The sequence below is a fragment of the Staurois parvus genome, unplaced genomic scaffold (assembly GCF_062004578.1).
Source record: "Staurois parvus isolate SC_StPar_1 unplaced genomic scaffold, SC_StPar_1.0 ptg002140l, whole genome shotgun sequence".
NCBI classification, from domain to species: Eukaryota; Metazoa; Chordata; class Amphibia; order Anura; family Ranidae; genus Staurois; species Staurois parvus.
This window is the reverse complement of record NW_028319936.1, coordinates 223,448-248,361: the sequence shown is the minus strand read 5'-3', so window position 1 is coordinate 248,361 and position 24,914 is coordinate 223,448. Positions and strand designations below refer to the sequence as shown.

General features: G+C 46.5%; 1 protein-coding gene across 2 annotated transcripts in view; it reads left to right on the top strand.

Moving 5' to 3' along the window:
• Positions 1-627: 627 nt before the first annotated feature.
• The window catches only part of LOC149432442 (lysine-specific histone demethylase 1A), a 63,701-nt gene continuing 39,414 nt past the window's right edge, over positions 628-24,914 (top strand). Inside the window, exons 1-2 of one of the 2 annotated variants that reach the window (XM_089665189.1) lie at positions 628-1,154; positions 22,886-23,051. In XM_089665189.1, the coding sequence (XP_089521315.1) occupies positions 837-1,154; positions 22,886-23,051 (484 nt within the window). In that variant the 5' untranslated portion in view covers positions 628-836. The remainder of the gene's footprint in view (positions 1,155-22,885; positions 23,052-24,914) is intronic. The other variant, XM_089665188.1, reaches the window with a different exon arrangement.

The window sequence follows — 24,914 nt, the reverse complement described above, 5'->3', positions numbered from 1 at the left end:
CCCCTATTTTTCTTCCATTGAAATAGGGACATGTGCGTTCCAGTGCGTTTTTGGTGCATTCCAGTGAGTCTCTGTTGCGTTTTACCACGTTCCAGTACAGTTCTGTGCAGGAAAAATGCAGCCGGTTCTACTTTTTTTTCTGCATCTGGAACGCACTGGAACTGCAAGCACTCATGTGAACTATGACACTGACAACCATATCACCTACTTTCTGTGCATTTTGGATGCAGAAGACAAGCAAGTGAATCCCATGTAGGTGATGGGGAATCTACCAATGGGGATTCTTCCAGTTCCAGAGGCAACTTCCCTCTCACTTCCTGTTTGTTTCTGGGACAGGAAGTAGATTTACCCCCCCAAACAGAAACAGCAAGTAAAAACCTGCCAGAGGATGAATCGTCTGGAGTTGTATACACTACAATGGACATATAATGGGTCCTGCGAGCCGAACCCCGGACTGCAGAACTAGGATCTCACACGCCACACGGCCCACTACAGGTGACTGAGAGTACTGCAGCTTCTAGTCCCAGTCACGTGGTGCAGAGCCGCAGTTACCCTGAGGGGGAGGGGCAAGCACAGCGAAGACTGCAGGTGAGGAACGGCGCACAGCGCGGATGGGCGGAGCGTGGGATGGGCGGGGTGTGGGGCCGGGCTGCGCGCTCCCGCTCCCGCTCCAGACAGCCGTGTGCTCGCAGTCCCGCAGACACAAAGCTCCGGCCGCCGGTGTGTAGAGCGCAGTGTGTACTACTCCACCCATCATCCGTGTCCAGAGCCCACCCCCTGCTCCCCCTGGCCCTCCCCCCCCACTCCACAGCCGCCACCGCCGCCATCTCATCCCAATGTTAGCTGCAAAGAAGCCGGAGTCCAGCGGGGGCGGCGGAGAGAACGGCGCCGAGTCTCAGCCCCCGGTGCCTTCATCGGCCTCATCCTCCTCCTCGTCGTCATCCTCCTCCTCGTCTTCCTCCTCCTCCGGGATCATGGCCTCCCCCGACACCGGGACCTCACTGGAGAGGACCCCCAGGAAGAAGGAGAGAGCCTCCCCCGGGGCCGAGCATGGGCCCCCCTCCGCTCCCGGGATCATGGCGGGGGGGGGAGGGGACGGGGGACAACCGGAGACCCCTGAGGGCCGCAGGACCAGCCGGAGGAAAAGGGCCAAGGTGAGGTCACCATACACACAACGATCGGGCACAGATCACATCCCTTCTACACTGGACGATCTGATTGTATGATGACCACACACTGTACAATCTCATTGTACCGTTTTCTGTATGATGGCCACACACACTGTACAATCTGTACCATATCCTGTATGATGGCCACAAACACCGTACAATCTGATTGTACCATCTTCTGTATGATGACCACACACCGTACAATCTGATTGTACCGTCTTCTGTATGATGACCACACACCGTACAATCTGATTGTACCGTCTTCTGTATGATGACCACACACCGTACAATCTGATTGTACCGTCTTCTGTATGATGACCACACACCGTACAATCTGATTGTACCGTCTTCTGTATGATGACCACACACCGTACAATCTGATTGTACCGTCTTCTGTATGATGACCACACACCGTACAATCTGATTGTACCGTCTTCTGTATGATGACCACACACCGTACAATCTGATTGTACCGTCTTCTGTATGATGGCCACACACACTGTACAATCTGATTGTACCGTCTTCTGTATGATGACCACACACTGTACAATCTGATTGTACCGTCTTCTGTATGATGACCACACACACTGTACAATCTGATTGTACCGTCTTCTGTATGATGGCCACACACACCGTACAATCTGATTGTACCGTCTCCTTTATGATGGCCACACACACCGTACAATCTGATTGTACCGTCTTCTGTATGATGGCCACACACACTGTACAATCTGATTGTACCGTCTTCTGTATGATGACCACACACTGTACAATCTGATTGTACCGTCTTCTGTATGATGACCACACACACTGTACAATCTGATTGTACCGTCTTCTGTATGATGGCCACACACACCGTACAATCTGATTGTACCGTCTTCTGTATGATGGCCACACACACCGTACAATCTGATTGTACCGTCTCCTTTATGATGGCCACACACACCGTACAATCTGATTGTACCGTCTTCTGTATGATGGCCACACACTGTACAATCTGATTGTACCATCTCCTGTATGAAGACGACACACTGTACAATCTGATTGTACCATCTCCTGTATGAAGACGAAACACTGTACAATCTGATTGTACCGTCTCCTGTATGATGACCACACACCGTACAATCTGATTGTACCGTCTCCTGTATGATGGCCACACACACTGTACAATCTGATTGTACCGTCTCCTTTATGATGGCCACACACACCGTACAATCTGATTGTACCGTCTTCTGTATGATGGCCACACACTGTACAATCTGATTGTACCATCTCCTGTATGAAGACGAAACACTGTACAATCTGATTGTACCGTCTCCTGTATGATGGCCGCACACACCGTACAATCTGATTGTACCGTCTCCTGTATGATGGCCGCACACACCGTACAATCTGATTGTACCATCTCCTGTATGATGGCCGCACACACCGTACAATCTGATTGTACCGTCTCCTGTATGATGGCCGCACACACCGTACAATCTGATTGTACCGTCTCCTTTATGATGGCCACACACACCGTACAATCTGATTGTACCGTCTTCTGTATGATGGCCACACACTGTACAATCTGATTGTACCATCTCCTGTATGAAGACGAAACACTGTACAATCTGATTGTACCGTCTCCTGTATGATGGCCGCACACACCGTACAATCTGATTGTACCATCTCCTGTATGATGGCCGCACACACCGTACAATCTGATTGTACCGTCTCCTGTATGATGGCCGCACACACCGTACAATCTGATTGTACCGTCTCCTGTATGATGGCCGCACACACCGTACAATCTGATTGTACCGTCTCCTGTATGATGGCCGCACACACCGTACAATCTGATTGTACCGTCTCCTGTATGATGGCCGCACACACCGTACAATCTGATTGTACCGTCTCCTGTATGATGGCCGCACACACCGTACAATCTGATTGTACCGTCTCCTGTATGATGGCCACACACTGTACAATCTGATTGTACCGTCTCCTGTATGATGGCCACACACTGTACAATCTGATTGTACCGTCTCCTGTATGATGGCCGCACACACCGTACAATCTGATTGTACCGTCTCCTTTATGATGGCCACACACACCGTACAATCTGATTGTACCGTCTTCTGTATGATGGCCACACACTGTACAATCTGATTGTACCATCTCCTGTATGAAGACGAAACACTGTACAATCTGATTGTACCGTCTCCTGTATGATGGCCGCACACACCGTACAATCTGATTGTACCGTCTCCTGTATGATGGCCGCACACACCGTACAATCTGATTGTACCATCTCCTGTATGATGGCCGCACACACCGTACAATCTGATTGTACCGTCTCCTGTATGATGGCCGCACACACCGTACAATCTGATTGTACCGTCTCCTGTATGATGGCCGCACACACCGTACAATCTGATTGTACCGTCTCCTGTATGATGGCCGCACACACCGTACAATCTGATTGTACCGTCTCCTGTATGATGGCCGCACACACCGTACAATCTGATTGTACCGTCTCCTGTATGATGGCCACACACTGTACAATCTGATTGTACCGTCTCCTGTATGATGGCCACACACTGTACAATCTGATTGTACCGTCTCCTGTATGATGGCCGCACACACCGTACAATCTGATTGTACCGTCTCCTGTATGATGGCCACACACACCGTACAATCTGATTGTACCGTCTGCTCTACGATGGCCACACACACTGTACAATCTGATTGTACCGTCTGCTCTACGATGGCCACACACACTACAATCTGATTGTACCGTCTCCTCTACGATGGCCACACACACTGTACAATCTGATTGTACCGTCTCCTGTATGATGGCCACACACTGTACAATCTGATTGTACCGTCTTCTGTATGATGGCCACACACACTGTACAATCTGATTGTACCGTCTTCTGTATGATGACCACACACACTGTACAATCTGATTGTACCGTCTTCTGTATGATGACCACACACACTGTACAATCTGATTGTACCGTCTTCTGTATGATGGCCACACACACTGTACAATCTGATTGTACCGTCTCCTTTATGATGGCCACACACACCGTACAATCTGATTGTACCGTCTTCTGTATGATGGCCACACACACCGTACAATCTGATTGTACCGTCTCCTGTATGATGGCCACACACTGTACAATCTGATTGTACCGTCTCCTGTATGATGGCCACACACTGTACAATCTGATTGTACTGTCTCCTGTATGATGACTGCACACACCGTACAATCTGATTGTACCGTCTTCTGTATGATGACCGCACACACCGTACAATCTGATTGTACCATCTCCTGTATGAAAGGACAGATTGGAGTCTAGGATTACACCTAGGACTTTGGCGGGTGGGGCTGATGGTAGTGTTATTGATCTTGATGGAGAAGTCGGGGGGGGCACAGGCTGGGGGAATACTAGAAGCTCAGTTTTGGAAAGTTGAGTTTGAGGAAGTGGAGTGACATCCAGTCCGATATGTCACTTAGTAGGCTGGTGATGCGATTGGAGACTGAGGGGGTGAGGTGAGGGGTAGAGAGATAGATTTGTGTGTCGTCGGCATAGAGATGGTAGTTGAAGCCGTGAGAGTGTATGAGTTGGCCAAGGGAGGAGGTGTAGATGGAGAAGAGAAGGGGCCCGAGGACAGAGCGTTGAGGGACCCCTACAGAGAGGGGGAGTGAGAGGGAGGAGCCAGAGTTATAGGTAACACTGAAGGAGCGCTGCGATAGATAGGAAGAGAACCAGGAGAGAGCAGAGTCTCTGAGGCCGAGGGAGTGTAGTTTTTTGAGGAGGAGGGGGTGGTCGACTGTGTCGAAGGCCGCAGAGAGGTCAAGGAGAAGGAGCACTGAATAGTGGCCATTAGCTTTGGCGGTTAGCAGGTCATTGGAGAGTTTTAGTAGGGCGGATTCAGTGGAGTGTAGGGGATGGAAGCCGGAATAGGGGATCGAGGAGGTTGTTGTCGGTGAGGTAGGAGCTCAGGCGATTGTTCTAAGTGTTTAGAGGTAAACGGGAGCAGGGAGATGGGTCTTAAGTTGTCCAGGTTGGTGGGGTCCAGGGAGGGCTTTTTAAGTATGGGAGTGATGTGTGCATGCTTTAGAGGGGAGGGGAAGACACCAGTAGAGAGGGAGAGATTGAAGATGTGATGAGGGCATAGGATGGAGGGGGGTGACCGGAGGAGTTGTGTGGCATAAAGAAGAATTGTACAATCAGATTGTATAGTTTCCTTTATGCTGATCATACACTGTACAATCTTCATCTGCTTTATGATGACCTCACACTATACAATCCAATTGTGCAATCTCCATTATGACCTCACACTATACAATCTGATTGTACGATCTCCATTATGCTGATCATACGCAATACAATCTGATTGTACAATCTCCATTATGCTGATCATGCACGATACAATCTGATTGAACGATCTCCATTATGCTGATCATACACCATACAATCTGATTGTACAATCTCCATTATGCTGATCATACGCAATACAATCTGTACAATCTACATTATGGTGATCATACGATATACAATCTGATTGTACAATCTGCATTATGGTGATCATACGCGATACAATCTGATTGTACAATCTCCATTATGCTGATCATACGCGATACAATCTGATTGTACAATCTCCATTATGCTGATCATACGATATACAATCTGAATGTACAATCTCCATTATGCTGATCATACGCGATACAATCTGATTGTACAATCTCCATTATGCTGATCATACGCAATACAATCTGATTGTACAATCTCCATTATGCTGATCATACGATATACAATCTGATTGTACAGTCTGCATTATGCTGATCATACGATATACAATCTGATTGTACAATCTCCATTATGCTGATCATACGTGATACAATCTGATTGTACAATCTCCATTATGCTGATCATACGTGATACAATCTGATTGTACAATCTCCATTATGCTGATCATACGATATACAATCTGATTGTACAATCTCCATTAAGCTGATCATACACGATACAATCTGATTGTACAATCTCCATTATGTTGATCATACGCGATACAATCTGATTGTACAATCTCCATTATGCTGATCATACGCAATACAATCTAATTGTACAATCTCCATTATGCTGATCATACGATATACAATCTGATTGTACAGTCTGCATTATGCTGATCATACGATATACAATCTGATTGTACAGTCTGCATTATGCTGATCATACGATATACAATCTGATTGTACAGTCTGCATTATGCTGATCATACGATATACAATCTGATTGTACAGTCTCCATTATGCTGATCTGATGGTATATATCACTTATGGCCATATGTCCTTTGATGACCAATTTTTTTCCTGATCTATCGCTTCTGATAGTAATAATCAATCTAGAGCCATTTGATTGATCTTCTACACACAAAGAGAAATCGATTTTGATTGATTGTCGGGACACCATTGTAATTTATGAAGGGGGGTGATCGATACCGTGCAATCTGTCACTCGGACTGAAATCTGTATTCATGAACAAAGGATCTCAGTGCTGCCACTGGTCGATAATATTCCGCCCTGGTCGATTGGCTCAGGTTGATGGGATCTGACCCTATCACTCAGGAGGGGAGGTATGGCTATTGGTTCGTTTTGATTCAATCACACATCAATCAGCCAATGGACTCCTGGCAGCCCTCCAGCTGTTGTGAAACTACAAGTCCCATCATGCCTCTGCCTTTGGGACTCATGCTTGTAACTGTCAGTCTTGCAATGCCTCATGGGAGTAGTAGTTTGGCAACAGCTGGAGGGCCTCCAGTTATTTATTTCAGGTACTTATATAGCGCCATCAATTTACACACTCCAGGCAGGTGGTGCCGTGGCTGGGATTCGAGCCAACGACCCTAGTACTGCCAGGCAGAAGTGCTAACCATTTAGCCACTGTACTGCCTGGGTTTGACACTCATGTATGAGCACCATTTGGCTGGCCATACACAATACAATCTCCTTTAGATCTGCCATCCGCTGTGCTGTGGAAGGTCCTTCCTGATTGTATAGTAATTGAACGTGGTGTTTAGCCTTGTCCTTGCATAGTGTTGGTAACTCTTAGGATGTCCATACACGTAGTGATCTGATTGAACGATTCTTCCCAGTATGATGTAATGAGCGGGGCCGTCTGATTCCTCATGTAACGGTAATGTCTGCCATCATGTGCTGGCCAAACTGTCGGCGCTTATAACTCCTGTACAATAAGATGGAGTCTATGAATGGTTGGAAAGTCACGTTCGGTGCACTCAATCGATTGTGAGCAAAATGCCTCTAGTTCCTGGAAAAGATTCTGATTGGCCTGGATGGAAAATCTGCATATAGGAAAGCAGAGCGATCAGTCGGTACAATCGTTTAGTCTATGGAGCATCAAACGATCTTTTTCAATCCTATTTTTCTGTTGGACCGTAAATTGACAAATTGTTCTTTGTGTGGCCAGTGATTGTAGAATCAGATTGCATGGTGTGTGATCAGCTTAATCATAGAAGAAAGGTGTCCCCACCCCCCACCCCTGGTAGGCTGTCATCATCGTTCATAGGAGCCAGGAGTGTGGTTGCTACGGGTAACTGGTTGTGTCTGTAGATGAGGCGGGCAGTTGCTGGGTCCTGTGTGATGATGTCATAGCACTGCAGCAGCCGTGGCGATGTTCACTTCCTGGCTTTGTGCAGTGCATTGCACACCATCTGCTGCAAGGAACAATGGGCCCATAGGGGGAGAGGCAGTCTAACAAAGGCCCAGGCCTGCAGACAGCTGACAGCTTTTAGCAGACAATCCATGGCGGCGTGTCTCATATTTTAGGGATGGGGGGGGGGGGGGGCATTTTCCTGATATAATGGGGCCCTCCACATCCTAGAAAGAGAACCTAGTGTCTCAAGGCTTTTCTATGGCAGCAGGCACCAGGACTTGGATTGGTCATCTCCCCTCCCCCACCCCCACATCTATTGCTGCGTGAGCGCCCCCACTGGTCCCATAATATTATTTATTTATTTCAGGTACTTAGCGCCGTCAATTTACACAGCACTATACATATATACCGTATTTCTCGCTCAATAAGAGAGATGACCAGAGACTGCGGACACAGTACGGGAGATGACCAGAGACTGCGGACACAGTACGGGAGATGACCAGAGACTGCGGACACAGTACGGGAGATGACCAGAGACTGCGGACACAGTACGGGAGATGACCAGAGACTGCGGACACAGTACGGGAGATGACCAGAGACTGCGGACACAGTACGGGAGATGACCAGAGACTGCGGACACAGTACGGGAGATGACCAGAGACTGCGGACACAGTACGGGAGATGACCAGAGACTGCGGACACAGTACGGGAGATGACCAGAGACTGCGGACACAGTACGGGAGATGACCAGAGACTGCGGACACAGTACGGGAGATGACCAGAGACTGCGGACACAGTACGGGAGATGACCAGAGACTGCGGACACAGTACGGGAGATGACCAGAGACTGCGGACACAGTACGGGAGATGACCAGAGACTGCGGACACAGTACGGGAGATGACCAGAGACTGCGGACACAGTACGGGAGATGACCAGAGACTGCGGACACAGTACGGGAGATGACCAGAGACTGCGGACACAGTACGGGAGATGACCAGAGACTGCGGACACAGTACGGGAGATGACCAGAGACTGCGGACACAGTACGGGAGATGACCAGAGACTGCGGACACAGTACGGGAGATGACCAGAGACTGCGGACACAGTACGGGAGATGACCAGAGACTGCGGACACAGTACGGGAGATGACCAGAGACTGCGGACACAGTACGGGAGATGACCAGAGACTGCGGACACAGTACGGGAGATGACCAGAGACTGCGGACACAGTACGGGAGATGACCAGAGACTGCGGACACAGTACGGGAGATGACCAGAGACTGCGGACACAGTACGGGAGATGACCAGAGACTGCGGACACAGTACGGGAGATGACCAGAGACTGCGGACACAGTACGGGAGATGACCAGAGACTGCGGACACAGTACGGGAGATGACCAGAGACTGCGGACACAGTACGGGAGATGACCAGAGACTGCGGACACAGTACGGGAGATGACCAGAGACTGCGGACACAGTACGGGAGATGACCAGAGACTGCGGACACAGTACGGGAGATGACCAGAGACTGCGGACACAGTACGGGAGATGACCAGAGACTGCGGACACAGTACGGGAGATGACCAGAGACTGCGGACACAGTACGGGAGATGACCAGAGACTGCGGACACAGTACGGGAGATGACCAGAGACTGCGGACACAGTACGGGAGATGACCAGAGACTGCGGACACAGTACGGGAGATGACCAGAGACTGCGGACACAGTACGGGAGATGACCAGAGACTGCGGACACAGTACGGGAGATGACCAGAGACTGCGGACACAGTACGGGAGATGACCAGAGACTGCGGACACAGTACGGGAGATGACCAGAGACTGCGGACACAGTACGGGAGATGACCAGAGACTGCGGACACAGTACGGGAGATGACCAGAGACTGCGGACACAGTACGGGAGATGACCAGAGACTGCGGACACAGTACGGGAGATGACCAGAGACTGCGGACACAGTACGGGAGATGACCAGAGACTGCGGACACAGTACGGGAGATGACCAGAGACTGCGGACACAGTACGGGAGATGACCAGAGACTGCGGACACAGTACGGGAGATGACCAGAGACTGCGGACACAGTACGGGAGATGACCAGAGACTGCGGACACAGTACGGGAGATGACCAGAGACTGCGGACACAGTACGGGAGATGACCAGAGACTGCGGACACAGTACGGGAGATGACCAGAGACTGCGGACACAGTACGGGAGATGACCAGAGACTGCGGACACAGTACGGGAGATGACCAGAGACTGCGGACACAGTACGGGAGATGACCAGAGACTGCGGACACAGTACGGGAGATGACCAGAGACTGCGGACACAGTACGGGAGATGACCAGAGACTGCGGACACAGTACGGGAGATGACCAGAGACTGCGGACACAGTACGGGAGATGACCAGAGACTGCGGACACAGTACACAGGAGATGACCAGAGACTGCGGACACAGTACACAGGAGATGACCAGAGACTGCGGACACAGTACACAGGAGATGACCAGAGACTGCGGACACAGTACACAGGAGATGACCAGAGACTGCGGACACAGTACACAGGAGATGACCAGAGACTGCGGATACAGTACACAGGAGATGACCAGAGACTGCGGACACAGTACACAGGAGATGACCAGAGACTGCGGACACAGTACACAGGAGATGACCAGAGACTGCGGACACAGTACACAGGAGATGACCAGAGACTGCGGACACAGTACACAGGAGATGACCAGAGACTGCGGACACAGTACACAGGAGATGACCAGAGACTGCGGACACAGTACACAGGAGATGACCAGAGACTGCGGACACAGTACACAGGAGATGACCAGAGACTGCGGACACAGTACACAGGAGATGACCAGAGACTGCGGACACAGTACACAGGAGATGACCAGAGACTGCGGACACAGTACACAGGAGATGACCAGAGACTGCGGACACAGTACACAGGAGATGACCAGAGACTGCGGACACAGGACAGGAGATGACCAGAGACTGCGGACACAGGACAGGAGATGACCAGAGACTGCGGACACAGGACAGGAGATGACCAGAGACTGCGGACACAGGACAGGAGATGACCAGAGACTGCGGACACAGGACAGGAGATGACCAGAGACTGCGGACACAGGACAGGAGATGACCAGAGACTGCGGACACAGGACAGGAGATGACCAGAGACTGCGGACACAGGACAGGAGATGGACCAGAGTCTGCGGACCTTTAAGGAGGGAGGGGGAGCGGGTACCTGAATTTGACAGGTACCCGCTCCCACTTCCGCGGAGTTCTCCTTCCTATACTGTGGGCACCCGACTTTGACAGCCGGGTGCCCACTGCGCATGCGTGAGAAGCACTGCACTTTGTGAATGGCCCGGCGTCTTTTGGGACCTGTCGTGTCCCAGAAGACACATGACCATTCACAAAGCGCAGCGCTTCTCACGCATGCGCAGTGGGCACCCACCTGTCACAGATGCCGGGGCGGAAAGAAGCCAGCGCAGGAAGACTACAGCGCTGGACCGAGGAACAGGTGAATTCCTGCCGCAAAGAACAGCTGAGCGGCCGGCCTGGTATTCTGACATGGTGGCGGCGGAAATACCGGACCGGTCGCTTTATATTCGCTCCATAAGACGTACTGACATTTTCCCCCCTTTTTTGGGGGAAAAAAGTACATCTTATGGAAAAAATATGGTGTATATATATATTTATATTATATTTATATTATATTTATTTCAGGTACGTATATAGCACTGTCAATTTACACTGCTTTACATATATATTGTACATTCCCATCAGTCCCTAACCCTCAAGGGGCGTACAATCTAAGGTCCCTAACTTACATTCATACATACACATACTAGGGACAATTTAGATTGGATCCAGTTCACCTACCAGCATGTCTTTGGAGTGTGGGAGGAAACCGGAGTACCTGGAGGAAACCCACGCAGGCACAGGGAGAACATTTTAACTCCAGGCAGGTGTATTTGATTTAACCTCTTCCCTACTGCGCTAAAGCTGAAAGACGGCTACAGCACCATTGTCTAGTTTTGGGACGACATCTATGGACGATCATCGATTTTTATTCACTTCAGTTATCCAGTCAAGTGGCTTCCTGTTTGTTTATTTCATCTACACGTGTTTGTGTATTCAAAGTGGAAAACATTTCCAGTTTGATTTCTAATGACTGATTTAATAAAGTAACTTTTTAGAAAAGTATCAGCAGGGGTGTGGAAATCTTTGAAAAAACTACTTGTCCAGGGACTAAATCGGTGTCCCAATCTACTTGTCCCTCATGACAATCTACTTGTCTAGATAAAAAAAATAAATTTTAACCAAAACTGAATTTAAATCAGAGGTGATTTTAGGACTGTTTTAAAAACAAGAGGGGTTTTATGGCGACTTAAATGTGTAACATTTTTAACATTGCGCTGTTTATCTCCTCCTCAGGGGAGGGACCTTGCAGTGTAAGGAGCACTGATTGGCTGCTCCTCAGGAAAGAGGAGTGTCAGGCTTATCCTTTATCCCTTTCACTGCCAGAGCCATTTTTGTGTTTTTTGCACAAGGTTAAAAAAATCATTTTCGGCCTTAAGATTACATAAAACCCCCAAACATGATATATTTTCTGAAAGCAGAGACCCTAGAGAATAAGTGGCAGTTTTTAATATCTCATGATATTACCCTAAAATTTCAGTAAAAATACAAGTAAGACACAAAAAAAGCAAGAAATTACCCTATATTTTTGTAAAATATAAAAGATGAGGTTGCATCGAGTAAATAAATATCCAACTTGTCAAACCTTAAATTTGCGTGCGCTCGTGAAATGGCGACGAATTTCAGTACTCTATATTTTCTATAGGTGATCCTTTTAAAGCCCCTTATAGGTCATCAGTTTAGTGTTACAGAGGATGTCTGGTGATAGAATTATTGCTCTCATTCTGGTGTGCACGGAAATATGTAATATGTATCGCAATCAACGTTTTCATGCGGAGGCTTAGGTGTAAATTTTTTTTTTTTCTTTCTTTTTTTTTCATCACATAGGGAATGATTTTTGGTGGCAGGTTCTCTTTATTGAGAAATCCAAGGTCTAAAAGACCCTGCATGTTTCCCATGTGCTCCACTGAATGTAATGCAGTGCACATCGCACTGCATTACATTCTTTCTCTCAAAGGGGTCCCGGAAATGACATCATAATGTCATGTCCGGGTCAGGACAAGAAGGGGAGGGGACATGTCCCCTCTCCTCCCTCCACTTTAGCTGTCGAACTGCAGCCTGGGAGATAGTGGGCGAGGGGAGGTTCACCTGGGGGGGGCAGAACTGTGTTGCCGCCGATTGCTTCCACCTGACAGGTGAGCCCTGCTGCTTACCCGCAGCAGGGCTGAAGGTAAAAAAAATCGACCTGCCTGGCGCCTGGAACTACATGTCCCAGGCGTTGGGCGCTAGGAATTCAACACCCCTGACCGTGCATATAAGTCATTGTGGCCCAGTCAGTGCTGCTTGGCAGAGAACTGTGTTATGAGGGCTGGGATTGGTGGTCAGGTAGCTGTTGATTATGCAGATGTAACAATAAAAAGGAAAGACACAAAGAAGTCCATCCAGCCCACAGGAGGGCCAAACCCAGCTCTGAAGCCTTGTAATGGTGTAGTGGAGGACATCGCTAAGTCCCCAGTCATACTGGGTGCGACTTTGCATGCCATACGACTTGTAAACCGCATGGCAAGTTGCGCCCTATTGTCCACAAATACAGCAGTCATATCTGTTCTGACTTGGTCACTGATTTTGCATGTAGTGCATGCACTGCTTTTGGTGCAATTTTTGCATCGACAACTGTGTCAGATGTCTTTGCAAATCGCACCTCAAATCGGCATGTCATCCGACTTCACTGCAAGTCGCTCAATTTCAAAGCCGGGATCAGTGTGACTGGAGTGTAAAGGTGGGTAAAGACAGATTGACATTCAGCTGGTTCACCAGGGACTTGTGTAGGGCCATTCTTGATGAACTGCCGTGCTGGAAAATATTCGTCAAACAGCAGCTGCAGCCACTGATCAGTGTAATGTGACAGTAGAGGGGTCCTACTGTCAGAATACAATGTTCCATTGTGGGGGGGGACAAACAATGGATTCCCCCACCCCCCATGAATGGAGGAACCTACTGGCTGAATGAAAAAAAACTAACCCAGCTTAAAGTGTACCCAAACCCACAACAGTAAAATCCGTCTGTATATGCAGTGAAGCATGCTTGTTATACTCACTGTGGAACCTAAGGGGTTAATCCTCTGCAATGTGTATAAAAAGGCGGTTTGATCCTGTCTCCTCCCCTTCTTCCAATGTCCCCCTCTTATCTCCTGATAAGACATATTGTGTGGAGTCACTCAGGAAATGCTCAGTTTGGTGTCTATCACTAGAGAGTTTTTTCTTTTTCTTGGGAGAGTGCATGTGATCAGCACAGGGCCAATCAGCACTGTCCAGACAAAGATCAGGGGTCCTGCATCCTAGAGCAGAAAGAAAACTACTCCTACAAGCGTTAACCAGTGCACGGCTGGATGCTGATAGAAGTCACAAGACTGCTGATGACAAAAGGTATTTAGCAGTTTATATTTACTAAAATAACTGCATTTCCATGTTCTGTGTACTGTGGGAGGCCAGAGAGAGTGAATGCAGGGTCCTGGGATAGTAACACTTTTTAAAGTGGTTGTAAATTTATTGATATAATTTTTTTTTTTTTTAAAGCGGAGTTCCACCCAAAAGTGGAAGCTCTGCTTGTTTGCCTCCCCCCTCCACTGCCACATTTGGCACCTATTGGGGGAGGGGGGGCGGATACCTGGTTTTGACAGGTACCCTCTCCCATCTTCTGGCTCAGTTCGCTGTGGCAAAGTGAGCCAGCAGTTTGGCCCCCCTCCTTCCTTCCACAGTCTCCTGGGACCCTTCACAGGTCCCAGAAGACTGCCGGACCAATTGGGATGCGCAGCACGACTCGCACATGCACTGTAGGCACCTGGCTGTGAAGCCGCAAGCTGTCACATCCTGGTGCCCACAGTTGAGATCCTGGGGAGAGAAGAGACAGAGAAGGGACGGCTCAGGTGAGCACACCGCTGGACCCTGGGACAGGTGAGTGTGTGTTGTTTTCTTTTTTTTTTTGTTAAGTCAATAGCTACAATTTTTGTAGCTGCTGAATTTTAATAAACACAAAATGGCTGGAACTCCACTTTAAGGGTTCATGTACACTGCAGCTGATAAACGCACATTCAGGAGCTTTTCTGCGTTTTGTTTTTTTTTTTTAGCAGCCCCTGAACTCTCCTTAATGTTTTCCTATGTGTCCATGTACACATCGTCGTTTTTTTTTTGAACGCACCAAACTTTCGTTCAGGAGTAGATTTTATCAGCATTTCAAACGCTTGTAAACTTGGCTAACCACATTTATAAGCGTTTGCATGTAGAAGCGTTTAACTGCTTCATATCCAGATGCTGTCCAGAGCCTTTTTTCATCATCAGAAATGCATGCAATGTGTTTTCCCATGTATTCAAATGGACTCAGTACACCAGTGCAGTCAGTTCCAGGTTTTGTGTGAAGGAAAAAATGGTAGAACGTGCCGCATTATGTTCATGATGGGATCCATAGTGAATACAACCAGAAAGACAGGTAATCTCAACACATACTGCTTTCTCTATTTCTCTCAAAATGTCTGAAATAATTTGTTACTATTTTTCAGTACATTCTGAGCATTTCGGAAGGTCTCCTGAGGTTATCTTTAAAAAACGCTTCTAAATGCAAACGCGCATAAACGTGGTATGCAAACACGGCTAAACAGATGTTTTTTAATCTACGTTTTCCAGCAGTCAGTTTCCAGAAGTGTTTTCCAAACGTCCCGTGTACATGAAGCCTAATAACAAACATGTTCATGCTTGTCTCCTCTGTGCAATTGAATTGCACAGAGCAGCCCCGAACCACTTTTTTTTGGGTCCCCCACCAGTGCTCCTGGCTCCTTCTCCTTGTCCAGCTCCCCCATAGAAAGTGGCTTCCTATTGGGGCACTTGTGTGGACCCGCTTCTGAGCTCTGATGTCTATGATCACTGACAGTGGGGCTTGGCCACTCCCTTGGTACTGGCTGCGATTGACAGCAAATGGCTCCTGCTGTCCCAGCCAAGTCTGTGAGACCAGGAACTGAGTGGAGTGAAGAGCTGCAGATGAGCACAGCACTGGATAGAATGATGGTAAGTAAAAGAGGAGGAGAGTGGGGATTCTGATGCCTAAACAATTTGTAACCACTTTAAATATATGTAGCAGGTATACATAGAAATCTAGGAAAGGGAGGGATTAACATGTAAATGTTGTTTAAAGCCCTCCTCCCGGAATTAAAAAAAAAAAAAAAAAAAACTTAAGTCTTCCCCACGCTGCAAAGGTTAAAGAGTAACTCCACTTTTGTAGAGGAAAAAAAACCCTTCCCCTCTAGGTGATCTATGTATATTGTAAGGATGTTAACAAACTTTGGTGCAGATTCCTACCTTTTGTTATTCTGAAGAAATAGCTGTTTGTGTCCATGTGCAGAGTGACTTACTTGTATCTTAGTGCAGACTTCTGGGAATATCAATAAGCCAATTACATAAGCAGGAAATTACATTTCTGGGGGGGGGGGGGGGCGTCCTGTACCAAACACCTCCAGGTTGCTATATTGTATTGCATTTTACTGAAAATTGCAGAGCTGCAGATTGAAAAGGAAAGGTAATTTTTATTAACATTCAAGTACGATATGACCTGTGTCACAATTCTACACTCTCTATTATTTATTTATTTAATTCTCACAAAAGTGGAGTTACCCTTTAAACACTTGGTAATGCTAGGGCAGGGGTGTCAAACTGGCGGTCCTCCAGCTGCTGCGAAACTACAGGTCCCATCATGCCTCTGCCTTTGGAAGTCATGCTTGTATCTGTCAGTCTTGCAATGCCTCATGGAACTTGTAGTTTGGCAACAGCTGGGAGGGCTGCCAGTTTGACATCTGTGCGTTAGGGGATCAGGATGATGATGTGATATTTACCTACTTCACACTCCCACCAGCTTCTGGTTGTGGGTTGTTCCTCGCAGTCTTCAGGTACAATGCAGGGTTGTTGGCTATGCATTGTACTTGATGACATCACTGTGCAGCTGTGGCCCAGAACATCTTCTAGAACAAGCTCCGAGGGACCAGTATCCCCAATGGAGGAAGCCTGGCAGAGCAATGGATAAGCATTCCAGTTTATTACACCTAGACTTGATGAGCATTAACCCTTGTGGGGGGTGGGGCTCTGCAAGGATAGTAGTGTTTGTTTTTTTGTAATTCCTAGAGTTGATTAAGGTCTCATTCACACCATACGTGCAGAAAAACGGATGGAAACTGACGTGCAGATTTCACTTAGAGAGACATCAGTTTTTATGCACGCTTCAATGAGTTTTGTACATGTTGCAGATTTCTTTGCAGAAAAAATCTGCATATGATACCAGTATTGTAAGGGCACATAGAGAACAATTGATTTTGTTGTGCCCTTTCAGAATGGTCCTCTCAATTTCAGCCAAGGAAGCTGCCTTCTTTGCGTCTGTTTGATCTTCAACTGCAATTATTATTATTATTATTATACAGTATTTATATAGCGCCAACGGCTTACTCAGCGCTGTACATTATAGTGGGAGACAGTACACGAGACAGTACAGTAACAATACAATACACGAGGGGTTCGAGGGCCCTGCTCCTTGGAGCTTACAATCTAGGAGATGATTCTGCACATGTGATCAGTTATGATTCTAGCCATTTGACGGTTTGACAGTGTGATTGAGAACACAAGAAAATGTGACATGCCATTAAACTTGATGGGCTTAGTTCCACTTGAAGAATACGTACTTGAATAGATTTTTTTTTTTTTGTTTAAAACCAGAGTTTGTCACTTTAAGCCCGGGTTCACATCAATGTAGCACAGAAAATGATGCGAATCCTGTGTGTCCTGCATCGCATTGCGTTCATGTAATGAGGTGTGGGTGTCAATGATAAATGTATGACACCCAATTGATTTTGTTGTGCCCTTTCAGAATGCTTGCATAAAAACTGACGTCTGTGAATGAGCCCTTAGCCCGGGCTCACATTATGTGGTGCGGAACACCACATGTAATTTGCACAGGTATCGCACAACATTTCAGTGCAAATTACATGCCATACATTTTGTATTACTCAAATCGCATTGCATCCGCACCAAAAAGGTGCAAGACCCTTTTTTGCTTTAAATCTGCACCTGAATCGCATCACATAAATGTTCTCCTCACCCATGCGATTGTTGGCAATCGCACTGCATTTTGCGATCTGTTTTAGAGTGTCATAAATTTATCATGGACACCCGCACCTCATTGCATGGATGCGATTGCAATGCAGGAAACACAGGATTCGCATCATTTTCTGCGCTGCATTGACGTAAACCCGGGCTTAAAGTGACACTAAACTCTGGTTTTAAACAAAAAAAAATCTATTCAAGTATGTATTCTTCAAGTGGAACTAAGCCCATCAAGTTTAATGGTTTAAAAAAAACAGTTCCGTTCCTGGCATGTCACATTTGCTTGTGTTCTCAATCACACTGTCAAACCATCAAATGGCTAGAATCATAACTGATCACATATGCAGCATCATTGCAGCTGAAGATCAAACAGAGGCTAAGATGGCAGCTTCCTTGGCTAAAATGGAGAGGAGCGTTTAGTTCCACTTTAATATACCTGTCTGCATGCAGAACTAAACCCTCCTATTGTTTTCAGCCGAGGAAGCTGCACTCTTAGCCTCTGTTTGATCTGATGCTGCCCTGCCAACTGCCCAGATGCTGATGGTTTGACAGTTTGGTTGAAAGTACTAGCAAATTTGACAGTTAGCTTTTCTGGCATGGCTGGAAGGCAACTGGGGTTTTTTGTTTTTTGTTTGTTTTTTTTTAAACTGTTAAATTGATGGATTTAGTTCTGAGACTTTAAGGATGTAACTACAGCTTGGCTCTATGCTACCTTTGTTTACTGTTTGAAATATCCTGTGCTAAGGATTTCCTTTTCCAGTCATGCTGTAGCATCCCTTGTGCTGATGTTACAATATTAGAATGCTTGCAAAATTTGAAGGGAAATCCTAAATCAGACCTCTAATGTGGAAAAAGTCAGTTAATTACAGTTAAAAAAAAAAATGTGTGTAAAGCTAAAATTGGAAACCTTAGCCTCTGCACTCCACAGGTGATATAATGGAGCCTTTCATTTATGCATGATCTAAAACCCAAAGTACCTAATGATCCTGCCAGTTCCATCCTCCATGCATTGCATCCTGTTGGTTACCGACCATGCTGACTGGTAGATTAGTGTAGTCAGTTTGCGTCCCTTTGGGTCTACATTATACAGTATCAACACATGCTGTGCCTGTAAGATCACGTGACATCAGTGTGATGGAGCCTAGCTGACAGTGTCTACTGGCAGGGAATTGTGGCAGTAGCCAATATTTATTAGGAGTCTCCAAGACCTTCCCTTGAAGCTCAGGAAATAAGGCATATATTGATCATGTGACTGCTAATAAAATGAAACCAAAATAATTTTTTGGAGAAAAATGGGCTGCTGTTGCTGGTGTCCTGATAGCTCACTAGCAGTATCTAGATTATTATTTATTTCTGCTGCACAATTGCATGCCAAATCAATGTCCGTGAACAGTCAGAGTTTATCTATAGACTTGTCTTAGGTCAAGTGCCTTAAAGCTGGGGTGTCAAACTTCATTTCATCACGGGCCATACCAGCATTATGGTTTCCCTCAAAGGGTCGGTTGTATCTGTAAGGCTAGATGTCCAGAGCCCCCCACATTACATCAGATGTCAAGAATCCCACACCCTCCCTAACATCAACTTGCACCCATTTTGGGGGCAGAGCTGGAGAGCAGAAAGTGCAGGGTCTGGAGGAGGACCAGGGGAGGAGTGGAGTCAGTTACCAGAGTCTGCTGAATGCTGAGCCCAGGGGAAGCAGAGATGAGAGGGTGCTGCAGCTGCGCTGAGAAATGCAGGATTTGGCAGAGGAGTTCTATTCTCTCTGCTGCCAACTGATGAGACAAGGTGGGGGCAGAGACAAGGGGGTACCTGCAGGAGAGGTGCAAGGATCACATGAAATGGCCTGGAGGGCCAGATTCGGCCCACAGGCCTTGTGTTTGACACCTGTGCCTTAAAGTATTGAAGGCAAACCCTCTGCATGACAGCCAGCAAACTAACATTACATCAGTACACGCACCTCTTCTATGACCATGCAAAGCATATTCTGTAAACGGAGAAAAAAATGTCTCCTTCAGTCACAGAACCCCTTGCATTCTGTGAATCGGGAGGTGCCGACCGACCGCCTATGATGTCTGTTATACAGGCAGAACTACAAGTCTCCGTGCCAGATTTTCATTGCTTACTATTCTGTTGGGGTGAATGAGAGTAAAAGCTTTTACGGATCACTGCAACGTACACACAGCACACACTTCATCAGTGCTAATTTGATTTTAAATGTCCAAATAATATTCTGGCCAGAGATCAGCTTCAAAGCAAATCTGTTGCTTAGTTCTGCTGAAATAAAGATCCTTGCAAAAAAAAAACCAAGTGGGTAGTTGTACAGGACACAGTAGTGTTTCGGGGGTCAGCAGGAGGAACCACCGAGCATAGGATGGAGCACAGGTATTTGCCACTTCAAGAAGTGTTGGTCTTCTGCATTCCAGATCTTCATCCCTGAATGGACAGGTCCCTAAATGCTGGTACCACGTGATACAGGGCTCACCCCCATCCATATGCAACCTGCCATAGACTTTGATAGCCTGCATGCAGCAGGGCGGAATATTGTATGTCTCCATCCTGGATGCTAAAATTCTGGAAGGGACGTGCTGCAGCTGGATGGCCCCCTGTACAAGGGGCTCTAGTGGGTTAAACCATTAAGGGCTTATTCACACGAGCCTGCATATTAAAACAATCTTTTAGCATACGTGCTGGTTTGTGATGTGTAGCAAGGTACAGCTAACATATTTTAAGCAGAACTGAAGTGCTGCTGTAACAATCAGGCAGGCTCTTTATTGCAGAAGAGACATGCAAAGTCTCTTCTGAAATTAAATGCCCCTACCTGCCTGCTCCCTGTGTTTTCCAGCAATGTTAACTTGGCATGCGCAGCTCAGCTTACAGTGTCGGACCGGTCTCTGTTTGCCGGGATGACGTCCTACTGTGCTGGCGAATGAAGATGGCCAAAGTCAGAAGTAGATGCCAGCGAGTGACAGTTGGCAAGGTAACGTTAACCCCTCTAGTTCCACTTTAACTTTATTGAAATGACACAACTGACATTTCATTAATTTCAATGCTCTGCTGTGGTGAAGTGACCAACATTCACTTCAGATGATCTGGGGTGCTTTGTAGAAAATTGCAATGTGCCTGTAAAGCACTGCAACCCACCATAAGGCAGTGTTGTGGTGAGAACTGGGCTCATAGAACTCTTGTTGGCTGACAGCTTCCTGTGCTGTCTGCTTCTGTGAGGACTACAGGACTATATTGTGGAGGAGATGGGGGAGGGGTTATGTAGTCTTGTCCAAGGGTGACAACACTGCTTATTAATGGGTATCAAACAATGAAAGAGCATCGCCACCTTAGGACTGGAATTGTTATTGGCAGAAGCTTCAGGTTAAAGAAAATTAATGGAGCCATCACGTCTGAGGACTGGTAAGCTGCAATGTATAAAAATTTAGTTTTTGGTTTTAATACTACTGTAATGCAACTTCACCTAAAAATAAAAAATCATCTGTAGATGAAATAATGCATTGTTCAGAGTTACAAAACATTTAGCAGATCCTTCCCTTTCTCTATTGTGAAAACAAAAATGTCTTTTCTCATGTGCATTCTGAGTAGGAGAGTCCTTCTAAAGATATATGAAGAAGCATAATACATAATATAGTTAATTAAATGATGACCACCTAGGCACAGCCAGTGTTATGTTATGCCTGACTTCTATCTCAGACTTTTGGGGAAAAAGCCTTGAGCCAAAGAAACAGAAAGTAGATTTATGGGGGTGTTCAACCTGTGGCCCTTTTTAGAGACCTCTGAGGTGGCCCTCGACATCAAACTGAATGCAGGAGTTTTGGTGTGCTTTGAGAGTGCACCGCACCTGCAAGATATAATAGAAGTCTATGGCAAAGTTCAGCTAACATGCAGGAAAGATGCAGGTATACCCACTGTGTGGCTAAACCGCAGTGTATCAGTGTGAAAGCAGCCGTATAGGGGCTCAGGACAGTGAGGGCCGATGCTGGTTAACAGATCACTTAAGTGGACCTCACTCTTCAAAAGGGTGAGCACCCCAGGATGCCTGCAGAAATGACATTTGACAATTTTACAGAATGACGGCATTGGGCAGCACGGTGGCTAAATGGTTAGCACTTCCGCCTAGCAGCACCAGTTTACATCCCAACCATGGCACTACCTGCCTGGAGTTTGCATGCTCTCCCTGTGCCTGCATGGGTTTCTTTCGGTACTCCGGTTTTCCTCCCACATTCTAAAGGCTGGTAAGTTAATTTGCTCCTGTCTAAACTGGCCCTAGTATGTGCATGTATGAATGAGGGTTAGGGACCTTAGATTGTACATCCCTTGAGGGTTAGGGACTGATGTGAATATACAATATATATGTAAAGCGCTGCGTAAAATGATGGCGCTATATAAATACCTGTAAAAAATATTACTTTGCAGATTGGACAGAAAAGTGATTTATATCAATATTAAACCACAAAATGGTTTGAATGGCAGTTTTACAAAGGTTACATCGGTAGGCATTTTCTTTGGTTGTATTTTTTTGTTTTTGTTTTGCTGTGTTTAAATTCAATGTATTTTTTATAGTCGTTTTCCCTCATGGTACTTTTTGAGATCTTGGATTCATTTACCTCCCAGTCCTGACGTCTGGCTACTGATAACTGGAACTAGACTTCTAAGGAAAAAAAAAGGCAAAAACAAAAAGAGCTTGGCATTTCACTAAACAGCAGTATTACAGTTTGATGCAATCATTTTTGCAGGTTGAGTACAGAGAGATGGACGAGAGTCTTGCCAATCTCTCAGAAGATGAGTATTATTCAGAAGAGGAGAGGAATGCAAAGGCTGAGAGGGAGAAAAAGGTCCCCCCACCTCCTCCCCAAGCTCCTCCAGAGGAAGAGATTGAAAGTGAGCCTGAAGAGCCCTCAGGTAATACTTAACTGGATGTTATTTTGTCATAGTGACCGATGCCTTTTACTGTTCATCAGAGAGTCTAGTATATAACAAGTTAAAGTGGTATAATTATTCATTATTATTTCCTGAAAAAGAACATAACTCGTGTGCGATTTTGTTTTTTTTTTTTTCTTCCATCGGTGTCCCCTTTTTCAGTTGTCCTCTGGTTGTGCTGCTATACTCTGTTCTTTCTGCACCGCCGGGACCTTTGGAGTCCTGTGTGAGGCTCAGCAGTGTGCGCACTCCCGCTCTGTACTACAACTCTCCGTGCTGCTGTTCCCAATGCCACACACACACAGCCTCAGGACAAGAGTGGCAAAGAACAAAATCCACACTTTTTACTCCTTCACAGTGATGATTGGCAGTGGCTCTGTGTCCCTCTCGTGTTGATTGTGTGTGTGAGATGTAGTACAGTGCTGAAGTGCGTACCCTGCGGACACTCATAAGACTCCATAGGTGCTGGTGACACAGAGAAAACTGGAATATAGCAGTATGGCCAGGGGACAATTCTATGAGCTCAGTGGAGGACATTCAGATGCATGCGACTTAAGTTATCTTTATCTGATTTAGGGAAAGTTTTTGAATTTAATACCACTTTAACCAAAGGAACTCTATCCTCCTATAATAGATTCCACAAACATACTTGTTGAGTAGATGCATTATGGAATGCTGCTGTTCTCTTTCCTGGTCAGATGGTACATCATACATGAGCCCATACAACATATGTTTAGCCCCAGCTCACACTAGAGTGCTGAGTGGTAAACCTGTGATCTGTGCGCTTTTCCCGCATTACTTCCTAGTCACACTGCCTTTGCCATCTGCGGCGGGTGCTAGTGCAGTGTTATTGATACACCAAATGCAATGCATTTGCTTGCTCCGGATTGCGTGGTGCAAGTCAACCATGTGATCCAGTTGCATTGCGATTCTAAAATTGGTGCATGCACTACTTTGGTGCGATTTGAGCCCAATAAAAATGAATAATCTTAAATTACACCACACTGTGAACCTAGACTTAACCACTTGCCCTCCAGAGGATTTACCCCCCTTCCTGACCAGGCCATTTACCCCCCTTCCTGACCAGGCCATTTACCCCCCCTTCCTGACCAGGCCATTTACCCCCCCTTCCTGACCAGGCCATTTACCCCCCCTTCCTGGCCAGGCCATTTACCCCCCCTTCCTGGCCAGGCCATTTACCCCCCTTCCTGACCAGGCCATTTACCCCCCTTCCTGACCAGGCCATTTTTTGCGTTACGGTGCTGCGTTACTTTAACTGACAATTGCGCGTTCATGCAACGCTGCACCCAAATGAAATTTACTTCCTTTTTTCCCCCACGAATATAGCTTTCTTTCAGTGGTGTTTGATCATCTGTGCGGTTTTTATTTTTTTGCATTATAAACAAAAAAATAAGACCCACAATTTTGAGAAAAAACAATATTTTTTGCTATTAAACATGTCCAGTAAAAAAATTTTAAAAAATCAAATTTCATCAAATTTAGGCCAAAATGTATTTTGCTACATATGTTTGCTAAAAACAATCCCAATATGTGTAAATTAATTGGTTTACGTGAAAGTTATAGCGTGCCCCCTGCCCGGAAATGCAAAATCGTGTGTGTGTGTGTGTGTGTGTGTGTGTGTGTGTGTGTGTGTGTGTGTGTGATTTTGCGCACCCCTACCGCCTTGTAGCAGCATATCTGCTATAGGGTGGGGGGAAAGCAGTTCTTCCTGAAGACCTAGCTGCATGAAGGCAAGACTGATCGGTTTCCCTCTTACACAGATGACTCATAAAGGGGTATGATTATTAGAAGTTGTTCTGTGAAGCTACTCTAATGTTTTTACAG